Source organism: Triturus cristatus, chromosome 6, assembly GCF_964204655.1.
Source record: "Triturus cristatus chromosome 6, aTriCri1.1, whole genome shotgun sequence".
Lineage (NCBI taxonomy): Eukaryota > Metazoa > Chordata > Amphibia > Caudata > Salamandridae > Triturus > Triturus cristatus.
This window is the reverse complement of record NC_140589.1, coordinates 1,947,913,060-1,947,939,111: the sequence shown is the minus strand read 5'-3', so window position 1 is coordinate 1,947,939,111 and position 26,052 is coordinate 1,947,913,060. Positions and strand designations below refer to the sequence as shown.

At 48.5% G+C, this 26,052-nt stretch overlaps 1 protein-coding gene across 2 annotated transcripts in view; it reads right to left on the bottom strand.

Moving 5' to 3' along the window:
* The window catches only part of LOC146822570 (NXPE family member 2-like), a 587,680-nt gene that overhangs the window by 450,081 nt on the left and 111,547 nt on the right, over positions 1 to 26,052 (bottom strand). For both annotated transcript variants that reach the window (XM_085613679.1, XM_085613678.1), the window contains exon 2: positions 22,067 to 22,172. In XM_085613679.1, coding sequence (XP_085469805.1) covers positions 22,067 to 22,172 — 106 coding nt within the window. The remainder of the gene's footprint in view (positions 1 to 22,066; positions 22,173 to 26,052) is intronic.

Genomic DNA, 26,052 nt, shown 5'->3' with positions numbered 1-26,052 from the left:
CATGGAGAAAACGCGTTTTGGGACCCCCCTTTTTTCTCAGCCCCTGCTTGCCGAATCACACCGAAACTTTCAAGATAGGAGCGGACCGGAGCGCCCCACGAGTTTTGAAATTTCGCAAAGATTCGTCGGACGGTGCCAAAGTTATTGGAAATAGATTGTTGCAGATTTCCTTTTTTTAAAATATTTTTTGTTTTTCAAATGCAGAAAATACAGATATTTGACTTTTTCAGCTCCCATCCCCCACCCCTCACCCCCTGCTACTGCAAAATACTTAATTTCAAGGACACGGAGGAATATACAATTAGAAAATTTGAGTTCAGAATCACCAAGGAGAGTTTTACAAGGTAAAAGAAAGAGGTAAAAAAAAAAAAGAAAGAAAAGAAAGACAATTGACAAGAAGCATAGGAATAAATACATGAAAAGCCAGGTAGTGAAAGGTCCCCAGATATCTAGCCCCTTCTTTCACCCTTTACGGCCTTTTTTAGCATAAACGGCCTTTTCGAGATGATAAATTGCAACTAATCTAGCCAGCCATTGGGGGAAAGAAGGTGGATCGATCTCAATCCATGCTGACGCAACGCAGATCCTCCATACTGTCATAGCAACAAAAATAAGCGCTCCACCTTTTTCCCTATTGACCTCTTCCTGTGTCCCCAACAGTATGGTTATGGGAGTCAGAGCTATAGCCTGTGTAATGACCCTCCCAAGAAAGTCCTGTATTCTGAGAAGAACTGGAGAAAGTTTTGGGCAGGCGGCGAACATGTGTGTTGCATCAGCGCCAAACTCCGAGCACAGAGGGCACAATGTCCCTTTACCTGCTCCCCATTTGGCAATTTTGCTGGGTGTAATATATAGAAAGAAGATGGTTTTAAAGTGTTGCGCCTGTAATTTTGCTGACAGCAGGTCGCTTTAGGAGAATTCCAGTGAGTTGTAGAACATACTATGCGGGGCCTCTAGTTTTATGAGCCACTTGTCTGCTATCCTAGGCAGGTCGTCTGGGGTTTGGCTATTTAAAGCAGAGTAAATGAGACCTATCCTGGGGATCGTCGGGGCCCGCAGCGTTTTGATAAATTCAATCTCTGAAAACCCTGCAGGTCCCCCGGCTTATCGGGAGAGAAAGTCGTGAATAATAAGGTTTTTGAAGGTGTCCTGATTTTTCAGTCCATATTTACTTTGTAGATCTGCAAAGGATTTAACTCCTTGGCTGGAAATTAGGTCTCCTAGCTTTGTGATACCGGCCTTATACCAGTTTTTTAGGAGAAATGGTACGCTTCAGGAAAGGCACAAGAACCAACTACAACAGACACAATACAAAAAAACAAGGAGGGGCAGACACCTCAACAAACACAAATACAAGAGAGGGTGTGACTACGAGGTCACTCTCCCGCAAAGTGAAAAACTGAGTCAGACTACCAATACAATACATACAGAGAGCTGCGTTGCAGAGAGGTGTTCAGAGGCCACGCCCCTTTTTAAAACACTCTGCAACGCAGCTCCGTGGCGCTTACTGGAGGAACCTAGTGGGCTAGTTGGATTGAAGAGGTATTAATTCCTCAACTTAAAACGCGTCACAGGGCATGTTTCCACAGATGTCACCTCAGGCCCCGCCCCCTCCCTTCACCACTGCGCAAACGCGTTTTAAGTTGGGGGATTAACTCCCCTTGAATACTGAGGGTCCCTGGGGTGCAACTGGCCCACCAGCTACCTTTATTAAGTGCCACAGATCTGCGTTGCAGAGAGGTGTAAAAAGGGGCGTGGCCTCAGAACACCTCTCTGTAATGCAGTCCCCTGGCGCATACTAGAGGTTCCTGGTGGGCTAGTTTGCCCCAGGGCCCCCCAGTATTCTAGGGGAATTCAGGGGGTGCGTTTGCAGAGTGCTGCAAGGAGAGGGCGTGGCCTCCGGTGCGATGCCGGTCTTTTCTTTTTATTTTTTTTTAAGATAAGGGGCTGTTTGGCTTCTTCTTTTTCTAATTTATTGGCCCTGGGGACTCCATCCCCCAGGGCCTGCCCTCTTATTTTTTTTTTTAAACGAAAAAATTGGGAAGGGGGCCATGTGGCCCCCCTCCTGAGTTCATAATCTGCCCCGGGGACCCCATCCCCAGGAGCATGGCCTTTTTTTTGTGGTTTTTTTTTTTGGAGAGGGCTGCCTTGCCCACCCCATCCCCAGGGGCCGGCCTTTGTTTATTTCATTTATTTATTTTTTTATTCATTTTTTAATTTGAGGAGGGGACCGCGTGGCCCCCCTCCCGGGCCACTTGTACCCCCGGGGACCCCATCCCCCAGAGCTGGCCCTCTCCGTTGGGGCCCGTGGGGGGGTTCCCAATCACCCCACGGTCCCGTCGGCTCCCCACGTCCTGCGGGAACTGACATTGCTTTTCCACATGGGGAGCTGCTAAGATTCAGCTCCCCGTGTGGAAAAGCAATTTGGTTTGCATTTTGAAAGAGAGAGCAGGTTTCCTATGGCAGGGCGGGAGCCACGAGGATCCCGCCCTGCCATAACAAACTACAGTGTCCCGGGGGTAGGCACCCCGGGACACTGCAGGAGCTGGCCCTGGGGGGTGGTGGTCCCCAGGGCCATCATGGGCTCCATGAGAGGTGCCGCGCGGCCCCCCTCCCACTTAATGAAAATCCCTGGGGGGTGGTGGTCCCCAGGGCTTGGGGGTCCGTTACGGATCCCCTATTTTTAATATGTAGAGCCCCGGGGAGGTGGCGGTCTCCGGGGCGTGTGGGGGAGCTCGAGCCCCCCCACACAGGCTATTTCTTTTTTTTTTTATCACAAGCCCTGGGAGGTGGCGTTCCCCGGGGCTGCGGGGGGGCCGTGAGCCCCCCTGCAAATATTTTCACAAACCCCAGGGGGGTGGCGGTCCCCGAGGCTTGGGGGTGGCCTTTGAGCCTCCCCACACATTCTCTTTAAAAGCCCCGGGGGCTGGCGTTCCCCAGGGCTGGGGTGCCCCTCTGGGCCCCTCATTACATAACACTACTGCCCCCGGGACTTGGCTCCCCGGGGGCTGATTAGCAACAAAGCGCGGAAGGCCGCGCTTCCTTTTTTTTTTAATCGGCATGATCTGCGCACCCTGCGTGGATTTTGCCGATTTTTTGGGGGGCCCTTGGGGTCCTTGTGGGACACCCTAAGCAGGCCTAGGGGGTCAGGGTGTTTCTACCCTGCCCCTTTTTGCGCATTTTTTTCTCTGCTTTCTTGTTCCTCAGTTCTACCGAGGCACAAGATGGCTGCCAGCACTTCCTGGTTTGGAGTGTCGATAGCCAATTAGCATACAGCTCATAATCGGGAGGGTGCGCAGATCCTGCGCGGCCATAGATATATATATGATTTTACTTTTGATTTTCTCAGCAACTGCTGAACGGATTTACACCATTTAACAAAAAGGCACGAGTCTGAACCAAGGGCTATCTCTTTTCCAAATTTGGTGTAATTCCGTTCAGCAGTTCGGGCTGTAGCCACGGCCAAAGTTTCCTATGGAAAATTGCATGGAGAAAACGCGTTTTGGGACCCCCCTTTTTTCTCAGCCCCTGCTTGCCGAATCACACCGAAACTTTCAAGATAGGAGCGGACCGGAGCGCCCCACGAGTTTTGAAATTTCGCAAAGATTCGTCGGACGGTGCCAAAGTTATTGGAAATAGATTGTTGCAGATTTCCTTTTTTTAAAATATTTTTTGTTTTTCAAATGCAGAAAATACAGATATTTGACTTTTTCAGCTCCCATCCCCCACCCCTCACCCCCTGCTACTGCAAAATACTTAATTTCAAGGACACGGAGGAATATACAATTAGAAAATTTGAGTTCAGAATCACCAAGGAGAGTTTTACAAGGTAAAAGAAAGAGGTAAAAAAAAAAAAGAAAGAAAAGAAAGACAATTGACAAGAAGCATAGGAATAAATACATGAAAAGCCAGGTAGTGAAAGGTCCCCAGATATCTAGCCCCTTCTTTCACCCTTTACGGCCTTTTTTAGCATAAACGGCCTTTTCGAGATGATAAGTTGCAACTAATCTAGCCAGCCATTGGGGGAAAGAAGGTGGATCGATCTCAATCCATGCTGACGCAACGCAGATCCTCCATACTGTCATAGCAACAAAAATAAGCGCTCCGCCTTTTTCCCTATTGACCTCTTCCTGTGTCCCCAACAGTATGGTTATGGGAGTCAGAGCTATAGCCTGTGTAATGACCCTCCCAAGAAAGTCCTGTATTCTGAGAAGAACTGGAGAAAGTTTTGGGCAGGCGGCGAACATGTGTGTTGCATCAGCGCCAAACTCCGAGCACCGAGGGCACAATGTCCCTTTACCTGCTCCCCATTTGGCAATTTTGCTGGGTGTAATATATAGAAAGAAGATGGTTTTAAAGTGTTGCGCCTGTAATTTTGCTGACAGCAGGTCGCTTTAGGAGAATTCCAGTGAGTTGTAGAACATACTATGCGGGGCCTATAGTTTTATGAGCCACTTGTCTGCTATCCTAGGCAGGTCGTCTGGGGTTTGGCTATTTAAAGCAGAGTAAATGAGACCTATCCTGGGGATCGTCGGGCCCGCAGCGTTTTGATAAATTCAATCTCTGAAAACCCTGCAGGTCCCCCGGCTTATCGGGAGAGAAAGTCGTGAATAATAAGGTTTTTGAAGGTGTCCTAATTTTTCAGTCCATATTTACTTTGTAGATCTGCAAAGGATTTAACTCCTTCGCTGGAAATTAGGTCTCCTAGCTTTGTGATACCGGCCTTATACCAGTCCAATAAATAGGACCTGCCAAAGATGACAGGCAAATTGGGGTTCTCACTAATAGGAGTATAGTCATTGAATGTTCCCAGTCCGTAGGTTCTGCGGATGTTGTGAAAAACCTTAAAGGAGTTCATCAGCGCCTTGAACCTAACGCGCTTGTAGTATCCGAAGGATACTTGCCTGAACAGACAGCTGTGGGTCTCCTCTCCCAATAGAAGCCGAAATGGTGAAGGAAGGCCGGTTGAGGGAGAGAGGGAGTGTGCCTTCACCAATTCAGTGCTGTATTGCAGAACTGAAGCCCAATAATAGAGTACTATGTTAGGAAAAGCCCAGCCACCCCGCTCCCGGGGCAGAGACAGTTGCTTTAGTGCCCACCTAGGTTGTGAGTAAGCCCAGATAAATTGCGTAAAGAGTTGTTGAAATTTCTGGAGCTTGGCCTTACTAAATTCCAGTGGGATGGAACGAAAATAGTAGAGCAATTTCGGGAAGTAGGTAATTTTGTTTACGTTGCATCTGCCTACAAGAGTCAGGTGTAAGTTGTCAATTTGTTTGAGGGCTTTCTTTGTTTCGGTAATCAGGGGTGATAAGTTCTCGGTTACAATTTCATCTATGTTGGCAGTTATAGTTACCCCTGCGTAACAATCCGGCTATCAATCCAGTTGACTTCATTATTCGTTATTATTTGGGTTTTCTTTTTGTTCAATGCATACCCCGAGATTTTTCCAAATTTTTGTGCCTCCAGTTCCAATGCCAAAATAGCGCTCTCAGGTTCAGAAGTGGCAATGGCCAAGTCGTCAGCGTAAGCCATAATTTTGGTATTGATTCCCTGCATGCTTACTGCCAGAATTGCTGGATTCTTTTCAATTTTCTTAATTAGGGGATCTATGTAGAGGGCAAAGAGCAAAGGGGAGCAGGGGCATCCTTGCCTAGTGCCCCGAGAGATGTTAAATTGCTCGGTTAACCTCCCATTAATCGACACACAGGCCGTTGGGCTCTGGTACAGAGCTCGTACAGCCTGCGTGAGTTTTGGCCCAAAGCCCATCCTCTTCATGACACACCACAGGAACCGCCAGGAGACCCGATCAAATGCTTTTTCAGCGTCTAGTAGAATCAGAGACATCGGGTCTCCTGTCACCTGTGCTGCGTCTGCCTAATATGTTCAGTGGTGCCCTTCTTTGGAATGAATCCGTGTTGCCGTTCTGACACCAGGGATTCAACTACAGAGGATATTCTTTTTGTGAGTATTTTGGAATAGACTTTGGAATCACAATTTATGAGTGTGATTGGCCTGTAGGAGCCCTTCTCTAAGGGTGATTTGCCTTTTTTAAGAAATATAGAAATGTTGGCATTGGACCAGGAGACAGGAGGGGAAGCACCGTTGAATGTGGCGGTTACCACAGCAAGAAAGATAGACTTGATTTGGGGTGCAAATATTTTATAGAACTCCACGGGGATGCCATCCACTCCTATGGCTTTACCATCCGGAAGGCTGGCTAGGGCTTCTAAGATGTCATCCCAAGTCGGGGTAACTTCTAACGGCTCGCAATTGTCCTGGTTGAGCTGTCTTAGCTCTTCCTGTTTTATACATTTGGTGATTTCGAGTTCTCCTGAATCGACTGACCTGCTATTCTCCTCTAAGTATAGCTTGGCGTAATAATCTTGAAAACCCTTTTGTATTTTAGTAGGATCACTGGTTTCTATCCCTGTTGACAGTTGGATCGCAATATTTCGCTGTCTGTGGCCTGCTGTCTGGTTTTGACAGCAAGGTGATGACCGATGCGGTCGCTACATTCGTAGTTCATTTCTCGCGTTGCCGCCCACGTGGCTGCAGTTTTTTCAGCAAATATCGCCCCTATTTCTGCCTTGATAAGTATTACTTCATTTTGTGTGTTCTCAACATCCTGTCCAGTATGAACCATTTGGACTAGTTTTGTTTCTACATTTTTGAGTTTTTCCTGGACATCGATCATTTGTAATTTATCTTTCTTGTTTTTCCTGATAGAGAACCTTAAGGTCTCTCCCCGAATACCCGCTTTTAGTGTATCCCAGACTACCATGGTTGAGGCCGTTCCAGTGTTTATTTCCAGGAACTCCTGGATCCAAGCTTGCATATGAGCCTGATAGCCTACATCTTGCAAAAGTGCTTTCTCGAAACTCCATCTTGGTGCTTCTTTCCAATTCTCTAGCCCCCGATATTCAAAATAAGCGGATTATGGTCTGACATGAAGCGCGGTGCCGTGTCTATGGTGCATTTGCCTAATAGGGAGGATGAAATCAAAAAATAATCTAGTCTAGCAATTGGCCGGTGTGGGGCAGAAAAGTAGGTATAGCCAGGTTGAGTGGAGTTAAGCTTAGACCAGACGTCGCTCAGCCCATGGGTTTGGGCTAGATTAATTATTGCATGAAACACTAACGGTTTTCTGCCTTTATACCTCCACTTGCTGTTTATTTCCCAATCACAGGGCAAATTGATGTTAAAATCACGGCAGATGATTATTGGAGTGGGCCAGTGAGTGAAATCAAATTAATGATCCCTGGGTCAGCAGTGTTGCTGCTATAGATAGAACATAAAGTGAAAGGAGGGTTAGGGGAGAGGTGGCATTCGGAGATTACCCATCTACCCAGTGAGTCGGATTTAACACGCGGAATTCTTAGAGAAGTCTGCTTTCAACCATAATTCCTACCCCTTTTGTTTTGGCTCCCTGTGTAGTAGCCCCTATAACCTTAAGCCCTAGTGAGTTTAATAAGTGTTTTTGTGATCCCTCTATGTGTGTCTCCTGGAGACAGATGATATCGCCCCCCAAAGAGCGTAAACCTTGCGCTACCTTTTGCCTTTTTAAGGCATCGTTCAGCCCACAGATACTGGCAGAGATGAACCTGAGAGTACTTATTCTAGCCATTTAAGTGTTTTGAGTGAAATAGGCCAGAGATTTCTTGATTCGTTAAGTGTTCTTCCTTGGTGAATTCTTTAGTCGTGCCCATTGTATGAGTGAGTGAGTGATTGTGCGTGAGAAGGTGTCCTTGATTCCTCTGTGTCATTCTAGAGACCCCCCTCCCCTCCCAGCCCACCCCCTCCTTTCTTGGAGCAATCAGGAATAACCTGAATGATAGTGGTCAGCGGTGAGTCTCAGCTGCTAGCCACGCCTAAATAAGTTAAATGTATGTTCGGCTAGTTCGCTCTTAGGAGTAAAATGGAGTTAAAGTGGAGCATTACTAAATCGATAAACTTTACACTTTGTCTGAAGCCAAGCTGATATAAAGAAGCCCCAGAAAGTTAAAGATGAGGATGGTTAAGAAGGAGTGGAGAGAGCTAAAAGACATAGGTGTCTCTATTTAGCCCTCCACATCCTTCCCCTGCAATACCCGTGCCCGTGCCTGGGTCTGTGGAAAACTCTCTATTTTGGACCCTTCTTGGACTTGATCTCTTCCAAGTATTCCCCAGCCTTGATTTCGGACAAAAATATTTTAGAGCCCCCATTAAGGATTACTTTAAGTCCGGCAGGGTTCATAAGGTAAACTTCTGCTCCCAGGTGCTGAAATGGGGAGATTAGCAGTCTCAAACGCCATCTGCGCTCCACTGTCTGATGGCAAAAGTCGGGTCTTGCAAAAAAGGTTATTCCGTTGGCCCCCTTCTTAGAGTTTGAGCGAGCCTGGTCATAAATCAGCTGCCTCAATAGGAAGTTCCCGAAGTATACCAATAACACCCTTGGTTGTCCACCTGCTGCGCTGTTGCCGTCACGTTGTCTCCTTATGTTAAAGGGGAAGCGATGTGCCCTTTGCACCTCACGGTCCCAGTCCCAGCCTGGGTGTTCAGGGAAAGATTCTTGTAGGAGTTTTACAATGAACCGCCTAGGGTCTTCGCCTTCTTTCCCCTCTGGAATGCCAAGCAAGCGAAGATTGTTCCTGCGTTGGCGGTTTTCCTGCTCCTCAAATTTTTTATATAATGTCCACTAGACAGGCGGCATTGGTCTCGCTCTGTTTTTTAACAGCCGTGGTCTCTATTTCCAAACATTCAGTGCGTCCCTCGATCATGGAGACACGATCGCTTATGTCGGTGCATGTTTTACTCAATCGTCTTAAGCCTCCTTGCAACTTTTTAGCAGCCCCTTTAGCTGCTTGATTGTCTGCCCGAACCTCTTCCTGGAATTCTTTAATTGAGGCGAGGATTGATGCTAGTGAGGGCTCAGTGGTGACGGTTGGTAGACTCTTTGTCTTTGTCTTTTCCCAGGTTGCTAGGTGAGAGTCATCTTCATCCAAGGGATAAGACATGTGTGAATCAGAATAATTAAATAAATAACCCGAATCTTCAGATTATGAGAACCTAACCTGAGGGAGTCAAGAAAGCACTTGTTTCCTGAAAGAACACCCAAGTAAAAAGGAAGAAAAAGACAAGGCAATTCCTTTCTTGAGTCCCCTCACTCACCGGGGTTTCCCCACGGTGACATGCTTCATCATTGGGGTCCTCTCAGTCCTCTACGGGCTGAGGCGTGCTGCGACTAGCGGATTTACGTAGGAGCACTGAACGAGACTATGTGTCGTGCAAGTGTTGTGGTGTGGAGTGGTTTAAAGTGAGTTAAAATAATCAACTAGTGGGCCAAATAAATTTTATTCTTGCTCCTAGCTAATTGGTTAAAAAATGGGTGATATGCTAGAATAAACTACTTTAATGGGTAAGTGTACCTAGCATACGGTCGACTAGTTTCGAGCTACCCTAGCTCTTCATCAGGACTACACTGGGACCAGCCCAGTGCAAGTACCACTCCTAGAAGACCTGATTAGGTGAAAAAATGAGTGAAAAACACACAAACGCTGCGCAAAATTTGCATGCGTTAATCAAAATACATACGTAATGTACGTCTAATGAGAATATTTTAAAAGGCAAAACTGTGCCTCATGGTCGACTGAGGGGGGGGGGTTGGATACTCGTACACTTGTACTCTTCAAGCCACCCACCGGAACCACCTACTGGAGACCTGCCTCGCCGACCGCATACTGTATGTATAGTCTCGTTCAGTGCTCCTACGTAAATCCGCAAGTCGCAGCATGCCTCAGCCCGTAGAGGACTGAGAGGACCCCAATGATGAAGCATGTCACCGTGGGGAAACCCCGGTGAGTGAGGGGACTCAAGAAAGGAATTGCCTTGTCTTTTTCTTCCTTTTTACTTGGGTGTTCTTTCAGGAAACAAGTGCTTTCTTGACTCCCTCAGGTTAGGTTCTCATAATCTGAAGATTCGGGTTATTTATTTAGTTATGTACACAATGGGAGGGTGAACCTAACCGTTATAAAAACCTCTCTTTCCCCCTTCTTTTTGATATACGTTGAATCAGAATAATCCCACTTGAGTTGGCTGCGTCTCTTGCCCTTGTTTCTGGTTCTTTTGGGCCGCTGCACCGTTTGTTGTCTTTGATCGATTCCTCGCTGTCATCTTCGCTTGAGTCAGTCCCCCCCTCGTCGAAGGTGGTCCCTGTACTGTCAGATACTGAGTAAAAGTTCTCGGGCCCAATTTCTGGAGTCCAAGGTGCTTGTGCACCGGCAGCAGCTTCCAAGCCCTGGATGTAGTTAACAAAACCGGTTTCTGGGGCTATAGAAGGAGTACCAGGACTACTCGGATGGGAGCAGCCTTCTGAGTTCAACGTTGTATCAACTACAGTTGACTGGTTTGCCAGATCGATTGCCCTTTTGCCAGTATTGACATCGGAAAGACAAGGGGATTTGCTCAAGATCTTAGCTGAGCCTTGTAAATCCGCAATAATTCCTGCGCCAGGCACTTCCACTGGGTTTGATTCTGCTGAGCCGGTCTCTTGATGCTGTTTTAACACGGGCGGTTGGGACGTTAGTGGGTCCAGGGGGGCGGTCTCGAGGGAGGGGGCATATAAGGGGGTCTTGGCGTTTGTAGTGGATGGCTGTCCTTTGGCACACAAAAGCATTTTTGCAAGCGGTGGCTGAGCGCCAGTTAAGTCTTTAGATACCCCAGCTCCCCCTGGTCTCCCCCACAGTTTTTTATTCCCACTAACCTCATGTCTGGATCTGGAAATGCATTCAGTAGGAGCCGTATCTCTAGGCTCAATGTTAGTGGTGGCAGCTTTCAATTTATTGCCCTTCCTGGCTCCCCTGCTGCTCATGATCAGGGTGCTGCAATAGTACTGCTGCTGCCGACGGCGATTTCCCTCGTGTCCTGGGAGACTAAGCGTCGGGAAGATCGAGGCGGTAAATAAGGGTGGATCAAAGGCCAAAAGTGAAATAATCCAGAAGAGCAGAGTTAGCAGGCTCCAGGCAGGTAGCACACAACGATCCGCAGGGTTTAGAAGGCAGATTGCTAATGTTGCTGTACTCCTGCGAGACCGCAAGCCGGGCGTTAGCGATCCTCCCGCTGTCAATCTGTGCGTCTGTCTGAGCATCGCAGGGCGCCTAGCCGATCGACTACACGGCTGGCGTGAGTGGCTGATTAGCGAGAGTGCTCACGCTGACTCCATCATCGCTCCTCCACAATCAGATGGTCGATTGCTGCGGATTTCCTATGGAAAATAGGTCCTAACTATAACTACCTACTGGCAACCGCCAGTAGGCAATATATATATATACCAATACAGTCTCTTGTGTAAATGATACGGAATGTGCAACGACTGCAGGAAATGTAACAATTGTCAACCTGTCCAATCATGTACTTTCCAATGTGAGATTGATGAGCTTAGTAAGGGTCTCAGTTCTGCCTGAGAGCTCCAGACTTTACTCGACTACATATTGACTTGTTCAAATTCATCCGTCAAATGAAATTAAAAAAGTTTTTTGATGAGAGACCGATGCCTTTGTAGTCCGTAAATCCCACAACATCCCCATGCAATAAAACCATCAGGGAAAAACAGGACTTGCACCTACTGTTGTGTCTAGATGATAGTTCACACCCCCTACCTTCTATTTTAGACATCTTATCTGATCTAGACATTATGCCAAATTTGAACATTGATAGTGGCTTGAAACAAAAGTTGGTTTTCATACCCACTTTACTACCAGACAATCTGATAGACTCGTTCTTTAAGGCAGTAACCTGTGATCTACATATACTAGAAGACAGGGATATTCGGGACACAACATGACACAAAGCAAAAACCATGCTCTCAAAACATTAGCTAAAACATGGGAAATTGTAATCAATGAGGCCGATAAGGGAGGGAATATAGTGACCATGCAGAACAGCGATTACATCCAAGAAATAAACAGACAACTCTGGGATGGTCAGGTATATATACGACGAACCAGGAATCCCCTCAACGAAATAACTAAACTTACTGAATGCAAGCTAACATCTTGGAGGGAACAAGGTCTTATCAGTGACGAGGAGAGTAGATACACGTTCATCTCCTTACCTAGGGCACCCTGTATCAACGTTCTTCCAAAATACATAAACCAGGCGCATTCCCACCGGGCAGACCAATCATCTCAGCCATACCCTCTCCTACACAGCACATACCTGAATATATAGATGTTTTCTTACAGCCTCTAGTTCACAACCTTCCATCCTACCTCGAGACACGGGTGACCTTCCAAACAAACTAGAAGATATTGATTGGGTAGAAGAATTTACATTTGTCACATTGGATGTTTGCTCCCTCTACACTAGCATACCATTGGAGAAAGGAATACAAGCTTTGGATGATATGTCTCACCCTGGAAAATAATGTCTTTCTTCACCACGGAGACTGGTATAGACAGGCCATGGGTGTTGCGATGGGTTCCAAATTTTCACCATCACATGCCAACCTTTACATGGGCAATTTTGAACACATACATTTGTGGGCAGCTGGACCACCAGAAGTGACTGAGCACATCATCTCCTGGGGGGGGTACATCGACAATATTTTTGTCATCTGGGCAGGTAGAGAGTTACAATTACTACAGCTATTAGAGCATCTTAATAGCAACACATAGAACTTACGATTCACTCACAAAACCAACAAACTAGAAATAGATTTTCTAGACGTGGTAATATATGTCAAAGAGAATAGGATCATGTCAAGACTCTTTAGAAAAACCACAGCATGTCATTCGGTCTCACATGCTACCAGTGCTCATCCAGTTTCTGAGATAAATGCCATCCCACGGGGTCAGATGACAAGGATTAGGAGAAACTGTAGTGAAAATTCTATGTAGTAACACTTCTGGGTTGCTGTAATTATTCCCTGCATAAATTTGGCAGCCACAGCATGCTTCAATTGCTGGAAATACGAAAATCGCAGGTCGGTTCTTTTTCGGGGGCATATATAAATATATATAGCACAATGGATTTACAGAAATTCTTGAGCTTTTTAACTGGGGCATGGACATGTACTTAGAGAACTCAATATCGCTCAAAAGGTACTGTCTACTTATTTTCACAGGAACTTATCATGGACCGAATTTGCGATATACATTCTTTTTGGGGCACCTATCTTTCGAAAGACGACTTGTCTCAGAAATCTTGACATAAGTTTACTATTCATGCGACATCAGGTTCAGTTGGCCGCACACTGCTCGTCGTACTATTCATGCGCACAGGATATGTGTGGGTAGCAGACCACGACCTTGCTAAACTATACCGCCTTTAGTGTAACAATAGTGTTTTTTCACTACTCGTTGGCTCAACACAGTTTTTTACTCTTTCCTTGTATTTTTAATTCTCCAGTGTAACAAGCAAGCCTTAACATGCCCAAAGTACTTTCTATTTCCGACCGATTTACTTAATATTTACTTCCAACCCAAAATCCACACCTTTTCTGCCGTTTAAAATGTAAGTGAGCATTACTATATAGAAATATCATAATTTCTGTGCTTTCTACAAGTACGAAATATTTATAACTTCACTTACCATTTTCATGTTTTATAATATGCGTAGCATGAACAATCTGACACTCAGAGGATCCATCGACGGCCGCTTCTAGCGTTGTGTTTCATACTCGATATATCACTTGACTCACCTTTAAGAATGCGATAAAGGTCAGTCTCATATATCATTAATACATAATTAAGACTCCGAACAGACGGTGTCTCCTTCGCCGTCTGTTTTCCTTCTCCTTCTCCTCCCATACTTTTTGATGAGCCTCTCTTAGCTACATTTTTGATTCACGATATCTGCATGCTGTTTACATACCTTTCACTTGTTATGAGCACTCGGGTTGCTATCAACATATTGAATCCTTTTTCTTGCTTTTATACCACCTTATATATACTCACTGCCACAAACTTCCTTTTTCCACTCTTCTACTCCGAGCACTTTCAAATTCTTCCGGTGTATGGTTGGGTATTTAAGTCAAACGTTATCAGGATATGTCAATTTTACATATATGATTCTTATTATTTTTTATACAGCCTTGAAAAAGTCACGGTTTTGACGAAACACGTGTCGACTGTTGTTTTTTCACCAAGAACTGGCTGCTGTCACTTTACTGAAAATATGTACTGTTCAGAATTTGGAAACACCACCATTTAAAGTTACAATCCCTGTATAAAAATGATGTGTTTGAAAAAAGAATCAAATTAATGTCAATAAGATTAATAAATCATTGAATATATATGATTTCTCCTGGTATCTGTGTTACCTATAAACAAAATAATGATAATCTGTTCAGAAAGATTTGCTTAAACAATAACATTACTGAGAACATTAAATATTTGTAGTTCCGGGGTATATCTTGTATATAACATTATAGCACGAGGACTTTGTTCATCGTGTACTGACACCTAAGGTAGTGGGGTGTGTCATTACCCTGAGTGGCAGCATAATTACTCATAGTTGTTTTGACTGATGTACTCGTATTATTTTGCCCACATAAATTGTTCATATTACGAGGTGCGACTTGTCTTTCCATCACTACCTTCCATTTGCATAGTAAGATATAAGGGAACTTATATCTTCCGTGAGAGGTGCAAGCACCAACTCACACTGGCTGCATTGGCAGACCTGTAGTCAGAGTTTGGAGGGTCCCTTATGGGTGGCATAACACATGCTGCAGCCCATGGGGGACCCCTGGTGTACCTAGGCCCGAGGTACCTTAGTACCGTATACTAGGGACTTCTGAGGGTACCCCAGAAGCCAAATGGGAATGTTGCAAGTTCCTCACCATAACCAATTTAGGGAGGAGGCACAGTGACTGGGGTCCTGATTAGCAGGATCCCAGTCAGACTACTCAGAAAAACAGTATGACACCAGCAGAAAGTGGGGGTGACCATGAAAGCAGGTCCTACCTTCTTACAGTCAGGTTATCAGTAAATATCTCCCATACTACTGTTGGGTTAGGGCCTGTTGGGGCCAGATCCTGAAGACGCGCCGCGGCTTTCTCTGCTAAAGTCTTGACTGTGCTCGAGGACCACTTGAGACGTTTCAGGATTCCGGAACCAATCTCTCCCTGTACTGTAGGTGACACTTCATGTTTACATATATGTATATTTACAGTGATCACCTGGGGATTATGAACACTCTCTGACGTGAGAATATAATCTGGAATGGAGACGGAGTGGCCCAAGCCTTTTGTTCAGGCAAGGGGGGTGTCGCTTGGTTTCCTGCCATTCAGGGTCAGTCGGCCAATTCATTTGCCGGCCTTTAATAAATCCTCTCCGGTTTTATCCTTCCGGTTATCGGGTGGCATTATTTGCACAGGAAGGGTTCCAACTATATCAGTGTGTTCCTCAGTTGGCTGATGAACACGTTTGGATTGAGGTCTCCTGTGAGTAGCCAGTGCGACTTGTGGTCTATATCCTTTAGTTGGAATAGGTGTGCTGCCATTCTTCTTGCTGTTGCTTCTTTTTTCTTTGGCTTGATGTATAGAATCACAAGAGTGATGGATTCTTCAGAATTGTTAGTCCAGTCCTCTATTTTCAGTGCCAACATGCCTGGATGATCCACGCGCAGCTCTGCAGCCTTGACGGATAGATTAGTGTTGATGTGTGTTGCCAGGCCACCTTTCACCCTTCCATATGTGTTACTTCTTTCGCCCAGTTTTGAGTATTCCTCATAGCCAATTGGGGGAATGCTATCTTGAGCCCAGGTTTCCTGGAACATTAATATGTCCAATGATCCCAGGTATTGTACAACTGCTTGGTCAGCAGTTTTTTTCTGCAAGCCACTGATGTTCCAAGAACAGATTGTCAACCCACCCTGTCTGCTTGCAGGTGGTTGCCCCATTCTTTAGACATTGCTATTCCGAGCTCGTGAAAGGGCTGTCGGTAACCAACCCCAGTTATTTTGGGGCTCATTATTTGTTACAGTTCTCTGCATGCCGGTTTCATCTTCTTTGGTTAGCTTGACTATGGCGCTTGTGTAATCCGGGGCGCATTTGTTAAAGCCCATAGATGAGTACCCTCAGTTTACTCCTCTTAAGACTGATGCGGAGGTCACTGTGTACTCGTCTGGGAGTGACCTTGCAGTTAGTAGGTGGGGGTATCTATCCCCCTGATATGCTTTTACTTCAATCCCCCAGGCTTTAAAAAAATGTCTCTTCTCAAGCACCTGAGCCTGAAGGTCTGGCGTACAAAAGGAATCCAATGTGGGATCTGTGTGCTGTCGCCCTCATGCAGGCAAAAACTTGATTGCTAAAATGTTCTCTGACTTGGTGTGACCGAGACCCGGTAGGGCCTTTATCAGCTTTAAGACACTTAGGCGCTTTAAGTCATCCTGCCGACCTCTCGAGTTATACTCAGGGATCCATAGTAGCCTTTGGCCAGGATTACTTTGGCATTTTGTGAGCTCACTGGATCCAAAATCATCTCCTCATGTCATTTGGTTCTGGTCGCTGGTTGTGTCTTTTCCCAGCAATGAATGGACTTCCTGCAGGCCCTGGACTATAAACTCTGTATGTGTTGCTTCTTTCTTGAGTTATTTGGCTTGTCGCTCCTCCGACCTCACAAGATGGTCTTGTCGGGGTCCACCTTGTATTCCTACTATTTCCCCGTCTGAAGGGGTGCATGTCGCCGGATGTGCACTGGCCATAGTGGAGTATGCCCTCACGGATTTTGCAGAACTTGCAGTTTTGTGAAATGCATCTTCACATACTCGGCCTGGCCTGATCCTTGTGGAATGCGCCTCAACAGCAGCCTTCTCCGTGTGATCTGAATCTTCATGTTGGAAAGATTTCCAGCATGTCCAAGACGGGTTTTGTTCCTGTCCTTCCGTGCACATTTCCTTTCCCTTTTAGTAAGTTGAGATCGTACACGAGATTTATCCTGCATCATATTTCTATCTTCAGTCGGCTCCTGTTGGTGTCTCGCTGGGGTTTCTTTATTTTGCCCCCTTACTTCCATGCACTCTTGTCCTGCCATCCATTGGGGGAGTTCTTCCTGTCCCCCAGGGGCGCCATCACAGAGACATTTGATTCCCCATCTACTGTTGTAGGGAGAGGTATCCTGGGCCCGGACTCTGTGACCAGACTATTTTTAACTTCTCATAGAATTCCTCAGTTGCAGTAATCCATCTACCACCTCCTTACATTAACAGTCCATAAAGCCATTAAGGTGGCTTGTTTGAACCCTCCTAATCAATGCATTTAGTTTCTCAAGTTTCTCATCAATTCCTAACACAAAAATTCCCATAGTATTAAGCAAGTCAACCTGAATGTCCATTTTGTCATGTCTCAGAGCCAGAGCTGTTGCTGCCACCAGAGATGGGCCTTAGGCCAAACTCTTTTCTCTGTTTCTCTATGTCCAGGAGTTGAGCTTCTGTGGTTGCCCTCCTGGCCAATCTTGCTAGAGCAAGCTCCTCCTCTGAGGGGGTCTTCCTCTTCCGAGAGAGGGGTCTCTACCACCTCTTCAGTGTTATTAGCATGTGCTTGTTCATCATAGGAATCTTTGTCATCCACTGGATGACACCGCTCATACTCTGCCAACAGCCTGTGAAGCTTTCCAGTGGTAGCGTGAGCACCAGTTTTAATACAGTAACCTTTCCAGAGGGCCCTTAACTGAGAGTAGGATAACTCCATGTAAGGTGTCATGTGGAACTCCCGAGCCTGCCCCTGTGGGTTATCCGTTGGGACCTTTTTTTGGAAAGTTTAAAAGTTCTTAACACTTTTTTGTCCTAACTAACGCATAGTCTTTTGTAGAGAGTTGGAAAATTTCACCAATCGAAAATATAAGAAGCTAAAGGAAATTTTGGGGTTTATTCATGTGGTCACATTTTGACAAATTGCTATCAGCAAAAGCTAAGTCGTAGAGCCCATGCTGATCCACCAATGTAGGACGCTGGCTCTATAGACTCAGCTAAAAGGAAGTACACTGTGCGGAGAGTCCCGTGAGTCCCAGATGGGTATACAGGGGCAAAAGTAAATAATACTAACGATCTATGTGTGGTGGTGGAGGCGAGCAGTTAGGCTTATCAGAGGGTAGTGCTAAGCATCCAATCTGGACTTCATCTGCCCAGGAAGCAAACACCATCGAGGGGCATGGGAAACCCTCAGGCCAACTGCGTGAGCGGCCCTGTAGTCTGCAAATCATCCCTGCAACCTGCTTGCTACACCCAGCCCAACAGGCCTGAATACCGATGATCCCGCTGTGCACCTGTGGCCCTTGCTACCTGTGCCCTCGTTTGGGGTCCCCTAGACTTACCTGTACGTCCTCCCATACAGCCTGTTGTTAGGTGCCCCTCCTTCTTTGTAGAGCATCACCTGCTAACTCCTCCAGCACCCTGCTACCGGCCGAGTCCGGGACTCTCCTGAGAATCCGCTGGTGGAGTATTGGACCGTGGCCTGCTGCTACCCTAACTGTCGAAGGTGAACCCCTAAAAACTTTTCAATTTTTTATGCATTTTTTACGTTTTCTCCAGAAAATCATTGTGCTGAATTGTGACAGATAGTGAAGTTTTTTCTGAACTTTAATAATTCATAAGAAATTAAGTACTTACCTTTGAACGAAGTTCTTGGTCTGAAAAATTATATAAAAATAAGTCTTATATTTGCTAATTGGTCTTGGATTTATTCTTGAGTGTGTGTCTCATTTATTGCCTCTGTGAGTACAACAAATGCTTAGCACTGCCCTCTGATAAGCCTAACTGCTCGCCCACGCTACCACAGATAGAGCGGTGTGTTATCTACTTTATCCTCTATGAACCGATAACGGACTCACTGGACCCTGCGCAGTGTACTTCATTTCAGTGCTCTATACTGAGAGCCGGCTAAGTAAAGTAAAAGAAATGCGTGGTAAAGGTACAATGTGCTAAAAAACCTTGTTGTAAAGGCTGTTTCCCGTACCTGGGGTGACCCCCATGCCCTTGTGATGCTCTCCCCAGTCTAGCAACGGCGGAGCCCGACGGGACCCTGCCTGTGTCTTGGGGGTCTGTACCTGAGAGCTGATGTAGAAGCCCTGGTCAAGTGGGAGTAAGGTAGGCATTTATTTTTGATTATTTTCATAGTAAAGTGTCAATGTTATCAGAGCAGACGTGTTTCACCACACCAAGAGTACCTTCTGGCCTTAAACTCTTAGGGCCATATTTCCGAGATTTGTGGCACAGGGCAGCGCAGCGTCACACTGCTGCTCTGCCCTGCGACACAGCGAAAGGGCAGGAATATGCTGTATTTATCTAATACCTGTCCTTTTTGCCTGCACTCGATGAGAGTAGGGACCACTCGACATGTGGCTAGGAGCTGCTCCTGCCAAGCCCTGCGCTGGATCAGAGGATGGACCCCTCAACATGTGGCTCAGAGCTGCTCATGCCCAGCCCTGTGCTGGATGAGAGGATGGACCCCTCGACATGTGGCTTAGAGCTGCTTGTGCCTAGTCCTGCGCCGGATGAGAGGATGGACCCCTCGACATGTGGCTCAGAGCTGCTTGTGCCTAGCCCTACGGACTACTGCCAGCGCGTCTCACTCCGGGATTTGCTCACTCTGGAGTACCTATTCTTCCAAAACCATCGGGACTCTCAATTCATCCAACGCGTCCCCTCCTCCGCTCGGGCCTTCGGTTCCCGATCAGGATCCCTCGGCCAGTAAAAGCCTGATTCTTCGGACCAAATCTGTGGGAATTACTCACGCAATCCTACGTGCTCGCACTTCATACTGTCCTGAAGATGATCTTGAATTACTAAGATCGAAACGCCGTCGACCACAATTTCAAAGTTCCCTCAAACTGTTTGAATTACTTGGGTTCTTTTGATCTGTTTTTCAATGCGATGTAAAGTTCTTACTGTCACTAAACACCTCACTTCACGCACTATCACTTATGTCTGTGTGAGCACTTTATATATTGTATATTTTCTATCTGCAAAAATGACAGAAACGGAAGCTACTCCATTTTATGATGTTAAATAAAATGTGATGCGTTCCTCTATAGCTCTGTGTCCTTGCATACATTTCTGAACTGAATCCGCCTTGGCTTCAGCATATCAATGATTTCTATTGAATTAGTTTCAAATTAAACAATTGTAGCCTTGCTACCTGAGGATCTTTGACCTCACCTAGACCACTGTTCTGTTAAACTACCTACTTACCCCAGGTCACAAACGTGCGGGGTCCCCTTGTTTTCGAAACACATACTGCGCTGGATGAGAGCATGGACTCCTCGACATGTGGCTTGGAGTTGCTCGTGCCTAGCCATGCACCGGATGAGAGGATGGACCCCTCGACATGTGGCTCGGAGCTGCTCGTGCCTAGCCCTGCACCGGATGAGAGGATGGGCTTCTCGACATGTGGCTAGGAGCTCCTGCTCCCTAGCCCTGCACTGGATGAGAGGATGGACCCCTCGACATGTGGCTCGGAGCTGCTCGTGCCTAGCCCTGCACTGGATGAGAGGATGGACTCCTCGACATGTGTCTCAGAGCTGCTCATGCCTAGCCCTGCGCCGGATGAGAGGATGGACCCCTTGACATGTGGCTCAGAGCTGCTCATGCCCAGCCCTGTGCTGGATGAGAGGATGGACCCCTCGACATGTGGCTCAGAGCTGCTCATGCCCAGCCCTGTGCTGGATGAGAGGATGGACCCCTCGACATGTGGCTTAGAGCTGCTTGTGCCTAGTCCTGCGCCCGATGAGAGGATGGACCCCTCGACATGTGGCTAGGAGCTGCTCCTGCCAAGCCCTGCGCCGGATGAGAGGATGGACCCCTTGACATGTGGCTCTGAGCTGCTCATGCCCAGCCCTGCGCCGGATGAGAGGATGGACCCCTTGACATGTGGCTAGGAGCTGCTCATGCCTAGCCCTGCGCTGGATGTGAGGATGGACCCCTCGACATGTGGCTCAGAGCCGCTTATGCCTAGCCCTACACTCGATGAGAGGATGGACCCCTTGACTTACGGCTCAGAGCTAATCATGCCCAGCCTTGTGCCGGATGAGAGGATGGACTCCTCGGCATGTGTCTCAGAGCCGCTTGTGCCTAGCTCTGCGCTGGATGAGAGAATGGACCCCTCGACTTACGGCTCAGAGCTGCTCGTGCCCAGCCCTGCGCCGGATGAGAGGATGGACCCCTTGACATGTGGCTCAGAGCTGCTCGTGCCCAGCCCTGCGCTGGATGAGAGGATGGACCCCTCGACATGTGGCTCGGAGCTGCTTGTGCCTAGCCCTGCACTGGATGAGAGGATGGACCCCTCGACATGTGGCTCGGAGCTGCTTGTGCCTAGCCCTGCACTCGATGAGAGAATGGACCCCTCGACATGTGGCTCGGAGCTGCTCGTGCCTAGCCCTGCGCTGGATGAGAGGATGGACTCCTCGGCATGTGTCTCAGAGCTGCTCGTGCCCAGCCCTGTGCCGGATGAGAGGATGGACTCCTCGGCATGTGGCTCGGAGCTGCTCGTGCCTAGCCCTGCGCTGGATGAGAGGATGGACTCCTCGGCATGTGTCTCAGAGCTGCTCGTGCCCAGCCCTGTGCCGGATGAGAGGATGGACTCCTCGGCATGTGGCTCGGAGCTGCTCGTGCCTAGCCCTGCGCTGGATGAGAGAATGGACCCCTCGACTTACGGCTCAGAGCTGCTCGTGCCTAGCCCTGCGCTGGATGAGAGGATGGACTCCTCGACATGTGGCTTGGAGTTGCTCGTGCCTAGCCCTGTGCCGGATGAGAGGATGGACCCCTCGGCATGTGGCTCAGAGATGCTCGTGCCTTGCTCCTAGTAATCTCCTACAGTTGTAGGAGTCCTGCCGTCCCTCCGTCCTCACACCATCTCTCCATGTCATGGTGGTTGTGTTGTAGGACGACGTGGACATGCTCTATTCCAGGTCAGATACCTCGAGCCCAACATCCAGGCAACTTATTTATAAACCTTCTTCAAAGAGGAGACATTCAAGTGGCATGCAGCACATCACAAAAGTCCCAATATTAATACAATGTAAGCCCACACACACTTAACAAGGACCTTAAGCCCGACATCCTAAAGCTATAAAGTGCTTTACTGGTATCTTACCTGTCGAGGGAGCTGATAATAAATCGAACTCATGACGAAAAGTGTAAAAAGCATTAGAAAGAGTCTTAAGTTGCACTTCGTCCATATGTGTAGCCTCATGATGATCCTGAAAACACAAAACAGAAGGTGTCAGAAGCTGTAACTGCGCATGCTTACAGCATGGTAAATAGAAACATAGGAGCCATGATTCGATGCTCTGCAGCCGACCTGAGCCAAGACCAACCCCGCCTCCAATCCCCAGGGCTAATGAACGCCTTTTCCTCACAGCGCCTGCAAACTGAAGGAGTCTGTACAAAGAGCTAGATGGACGCACTTTGTTATTGGGGCGTAAATTATGGAGGATAGACTATTTCATCAATGACTGGTTACCCACCCAGTCATCGCATCATATACCCTTAGTCGTAAGACTGTCCCAGACATTCCACTGATAGGTTCGGCACAGCATTATTTTTCCTGACACTGATGAAATACTGTGGGACAAATGTTTCCTTTTTGGTGCTATTTTACTGGACTGAAGGAACATCAGAGAATCTTCCAAATTAGGAAACTGGAACCTGTGCCCAGACCAATTTAAAGGTACAGCAGCCGAAGGGTTGGGCAGAGAGGATGAAATCGCAAAGACCCCGAGACCAGACCTGGAGGAGTCCGAGGTACAGCACCCGAAGAGTGGGACAGGGAGGATGAAACCTCAAAGACCCCATCCCAGACCTGGAGGGGTCAGAGGTACAGCACCCGAAGTGTCGGGCGGACAGAATGGAACCTCAAAGACCCCGAGGCGAGACCTGAAGAGGTCAGAGGTACAGCAGCCGAAGGGTGCGGCGGAGACGATGAAACGTAAAATACCCGAGCCCAGACATGAAGGGGTTATGGAGGGGTCAGAGTTACAGCATCAGAAGGGTGGGGCAGGGAATATGAAACTTAAAAGACCTGAGCCCAGACCTGGAGTGTCGGAGGTACAGCAGCCGAAGGGTGGGGCAGAGAGGATGAAACCTCAGAGACCCCGAGCCCAGATCTGGAGGGGTCGAAGTTACAACAGCCGAAGGGTGGGGCAGAGAGGATGAAATCTCAAAGACCCCGAGACCAGACCTGGAGGGGTCAGAGGTACAGTAGCCGATGGGTGGGGCAGAGAGGATGAAAGGTAAAACACCCGAGCCCAGACCTTGTGGAGTCAGAGGTACAGCAGCCGAAGGTTGGAGCATAGAGGAAGAAACCTGAAAAACTCGAGCACAGATCTGGAGGGGTCAGAGATACAGCAGCCGAACGGTTGGGCGGAAAGGATGAAACCTCAAAGACCCGGTGCCCAGATCTGGAGGGGTCGTGGTTATAGCAGCCGAAGGGTGGAGCAGAGAGGATGAAACCTCAAAGACTCTAAGCGCAGACCTGAAGGTGTTAGAGGTACAGCAGCCGAAGAGTGGGACAGGGAGGATGAAACCTCAAAGACCCCGAGACCAGACCCAGAGGGGTCAGGGCTACAGCAGCCGAAGGTTGGGGCAGAGAGGAGGAAACCTCAAAGACCCCAAGTCCAGACCTGGAGGGGTCGGAGGTACAGCAGCCAAAGGGTGGGGCAGAGAAGATGAAACCTCAAAGGCCCGAGCCCAGATCTGGAGGGATCGGAGGTACAGCAGCCGAAGGGTGGGGCAGAGAGGATGAAACCTCAAAGACCCCAAGCCCAGACCTGGAGGTGTCAGAGGTACAGCAGCCGAAGGGTGGGGCAGAGAGGATGAAACCTCAAAGACCCTCACCCCAGACCTGGAGGTGTTCGAGGTACAGCAGCCAAAGGGTGGCGCGGAGAGGATGAAACCTTAAAGACCCCGAGACAAGATCTGGAGGAATCGGACATACAGCACCCGAAGGGTGGGGCAGGGAGGATAAACCCTCAAAGACTCAGTGCTCAGACCTGAAGGGGTCAGAGGTACAGCACCCGAAGGGTGGGGCAGAGAGGATGAAATCTCAAAGACTCCGAGACCCGACCTGGAGGGGTCAAAGGTACAGCAGCCGAAGGGTGGGGCGGAGAGGATGAAATCTCTAAGACCCCGAGCCCAGATCCGGAGGGGTCAGAGGTGCAGTAGCCAAAGGGAGGCGCCTGAGAGGATGAAACCTCAAAGACCCAAGCCCAGATCTGGAGGGGACGGAGGTACAGTAGCCGACAGGTGGGGCAGATAGCATGAAACCTCAACGACCCCAAGCCCAGATCCGGAGGACTCAGGGGTATAGCAGCCGAAGGGTGGGGCAGAGAGGATGAAACCTCAAAGACCCCGAGCCCAGATCTGGAGGGGTCGGAGGTACATCAGCCGAAGGTTGGAGAAGAGAGGATGAAACCTGAAAATCTCGAGCCCCGATCAGGAGGGGTCAGAGATACAGCACCCGAAGGATGGGACAGGGAGGATGAAATCTCAAGGACCCTGAGACCAGACCCGGAGGGGTCAGAGATACAGCAGCCGAAGGGTGGGGCGGAGAGGATGAAACCTCAAAGACCCCGGATCCAGACCTGGAGGAGTCAGAGGTACAGCACCCAAAGGGTGGGGCAGAGAGGATGAAACGTAAAACAACCGAGCCCAGACCTTGAGTAGTTAGAGGTACAGCAGCCGAAGGGTGGGGCAGAGAGGATGAAACCTCAAAGACCCCGAACCCAGATCTGGAGGGTTCGAAGGTACAGCAGCCAAAGAGTGGGGCAGAGTGGATGAAACCTCAAAGACCTGAGCCCAGACCTGGAGGGGTCAGAGGTACAGTACCTGAAGGTTGGGGCGGAGAGGATGAAACCTCAAAGACCCCAAGTCCAGACCTTGAGGGGTCAGAGGTACAGCAGCCGATGGGTGGGGCGGAGTTGATGAAACCTCAAAGACCCGAGCCCAGACCTGGAGGGGTCGGGGGTACAGCAGCCGAAGGGTGGGGCAGAGAGGATGAAACCTCAAAGACCGCGATCCCAGACCTGGAGGGGTCAGAGGAACAGCAGCCAAAGGGTGGGGCAGAGAAGATGAAACCTCAAAGGCCCGAGCCCAGATCTGGAGGGGTCGAAGGTACAGCAGCCGAAGAGTGGGGCAGAGAGGATGAAGCCTAGGCTCAAAGACCCCAAGCCCAGACCTGGAGAGGTCAGAGGTACAGTAGCCGAAGGGTTTGGGCAGAGAGGATGAAACCTCAAAGACCCCAAGCCCAGATCTGAAGGGGTCGGAGGTACAGCAGCCGAAGGTTGGAGCATAGAGGATGAAACCTGAAAAACTCGAGCCCAGATCTGGAGGGGTCAGAGATACAGCACCCGAAGGGTTGGGCGGAGAGGATGAAACCTCAAAGACCCGGTGCCCAGATCTGGAGGGGTCGTGGTTATAGCAGCCGAAGGGTGGAGCGGAGAGGATGAAACCTCAAAGACTCCAAGCCCAGACCTGAAGGTGTTAGAGGTACAGCAGCCGAAGGGTGGGACAGGGAGGATGAAACCTCAAAGACCCCGAGACCAGACCCGGAGGGGTCAGGGGTACAGCAGCCGAAGGGTAGGGCGGAGAGGATGAAAGCTCAAAGACCCCGAGCCCAGAATTGGAGGGTTTGAAGGTACAGGAGCCAAAGGGTTGGGCAGAGAAGATGAAACCTCAAAGACCTGAGCCCAGACCTGGAGGGGTCAGAGGTACAGCAGCCGAAGGGTAGGAAAGGGAGGATGAAATCTCAAAGACCCCGAGCCCAGACCTGGAGGGGTCAGAGGTACAGTACCCGAAGGTTGGGGCAGAGAGGATGAAACCTCAAAGACCCCAAGTCCAGACCTGGAGGGGTCGGAGGTACAGCAGCCAAAGGGTGGGGCAGAGAAGATGAAACCTCAAAGGCCCGAGCCCAGATCTGGAGTGATCGGAGGTACAGCAGCCGAAGGGTGGGACAGAGAGGATGAAACCTCAAAGACCCCAAGCCCAGACCTGGAGGGGTCAGAGGCACAGTCGCGGAAGGTTGGGGCGGAGAGGATGAAACCTCAAATACCCAGAGCCCAGATCTGGAGGGGTCAGAGGTAC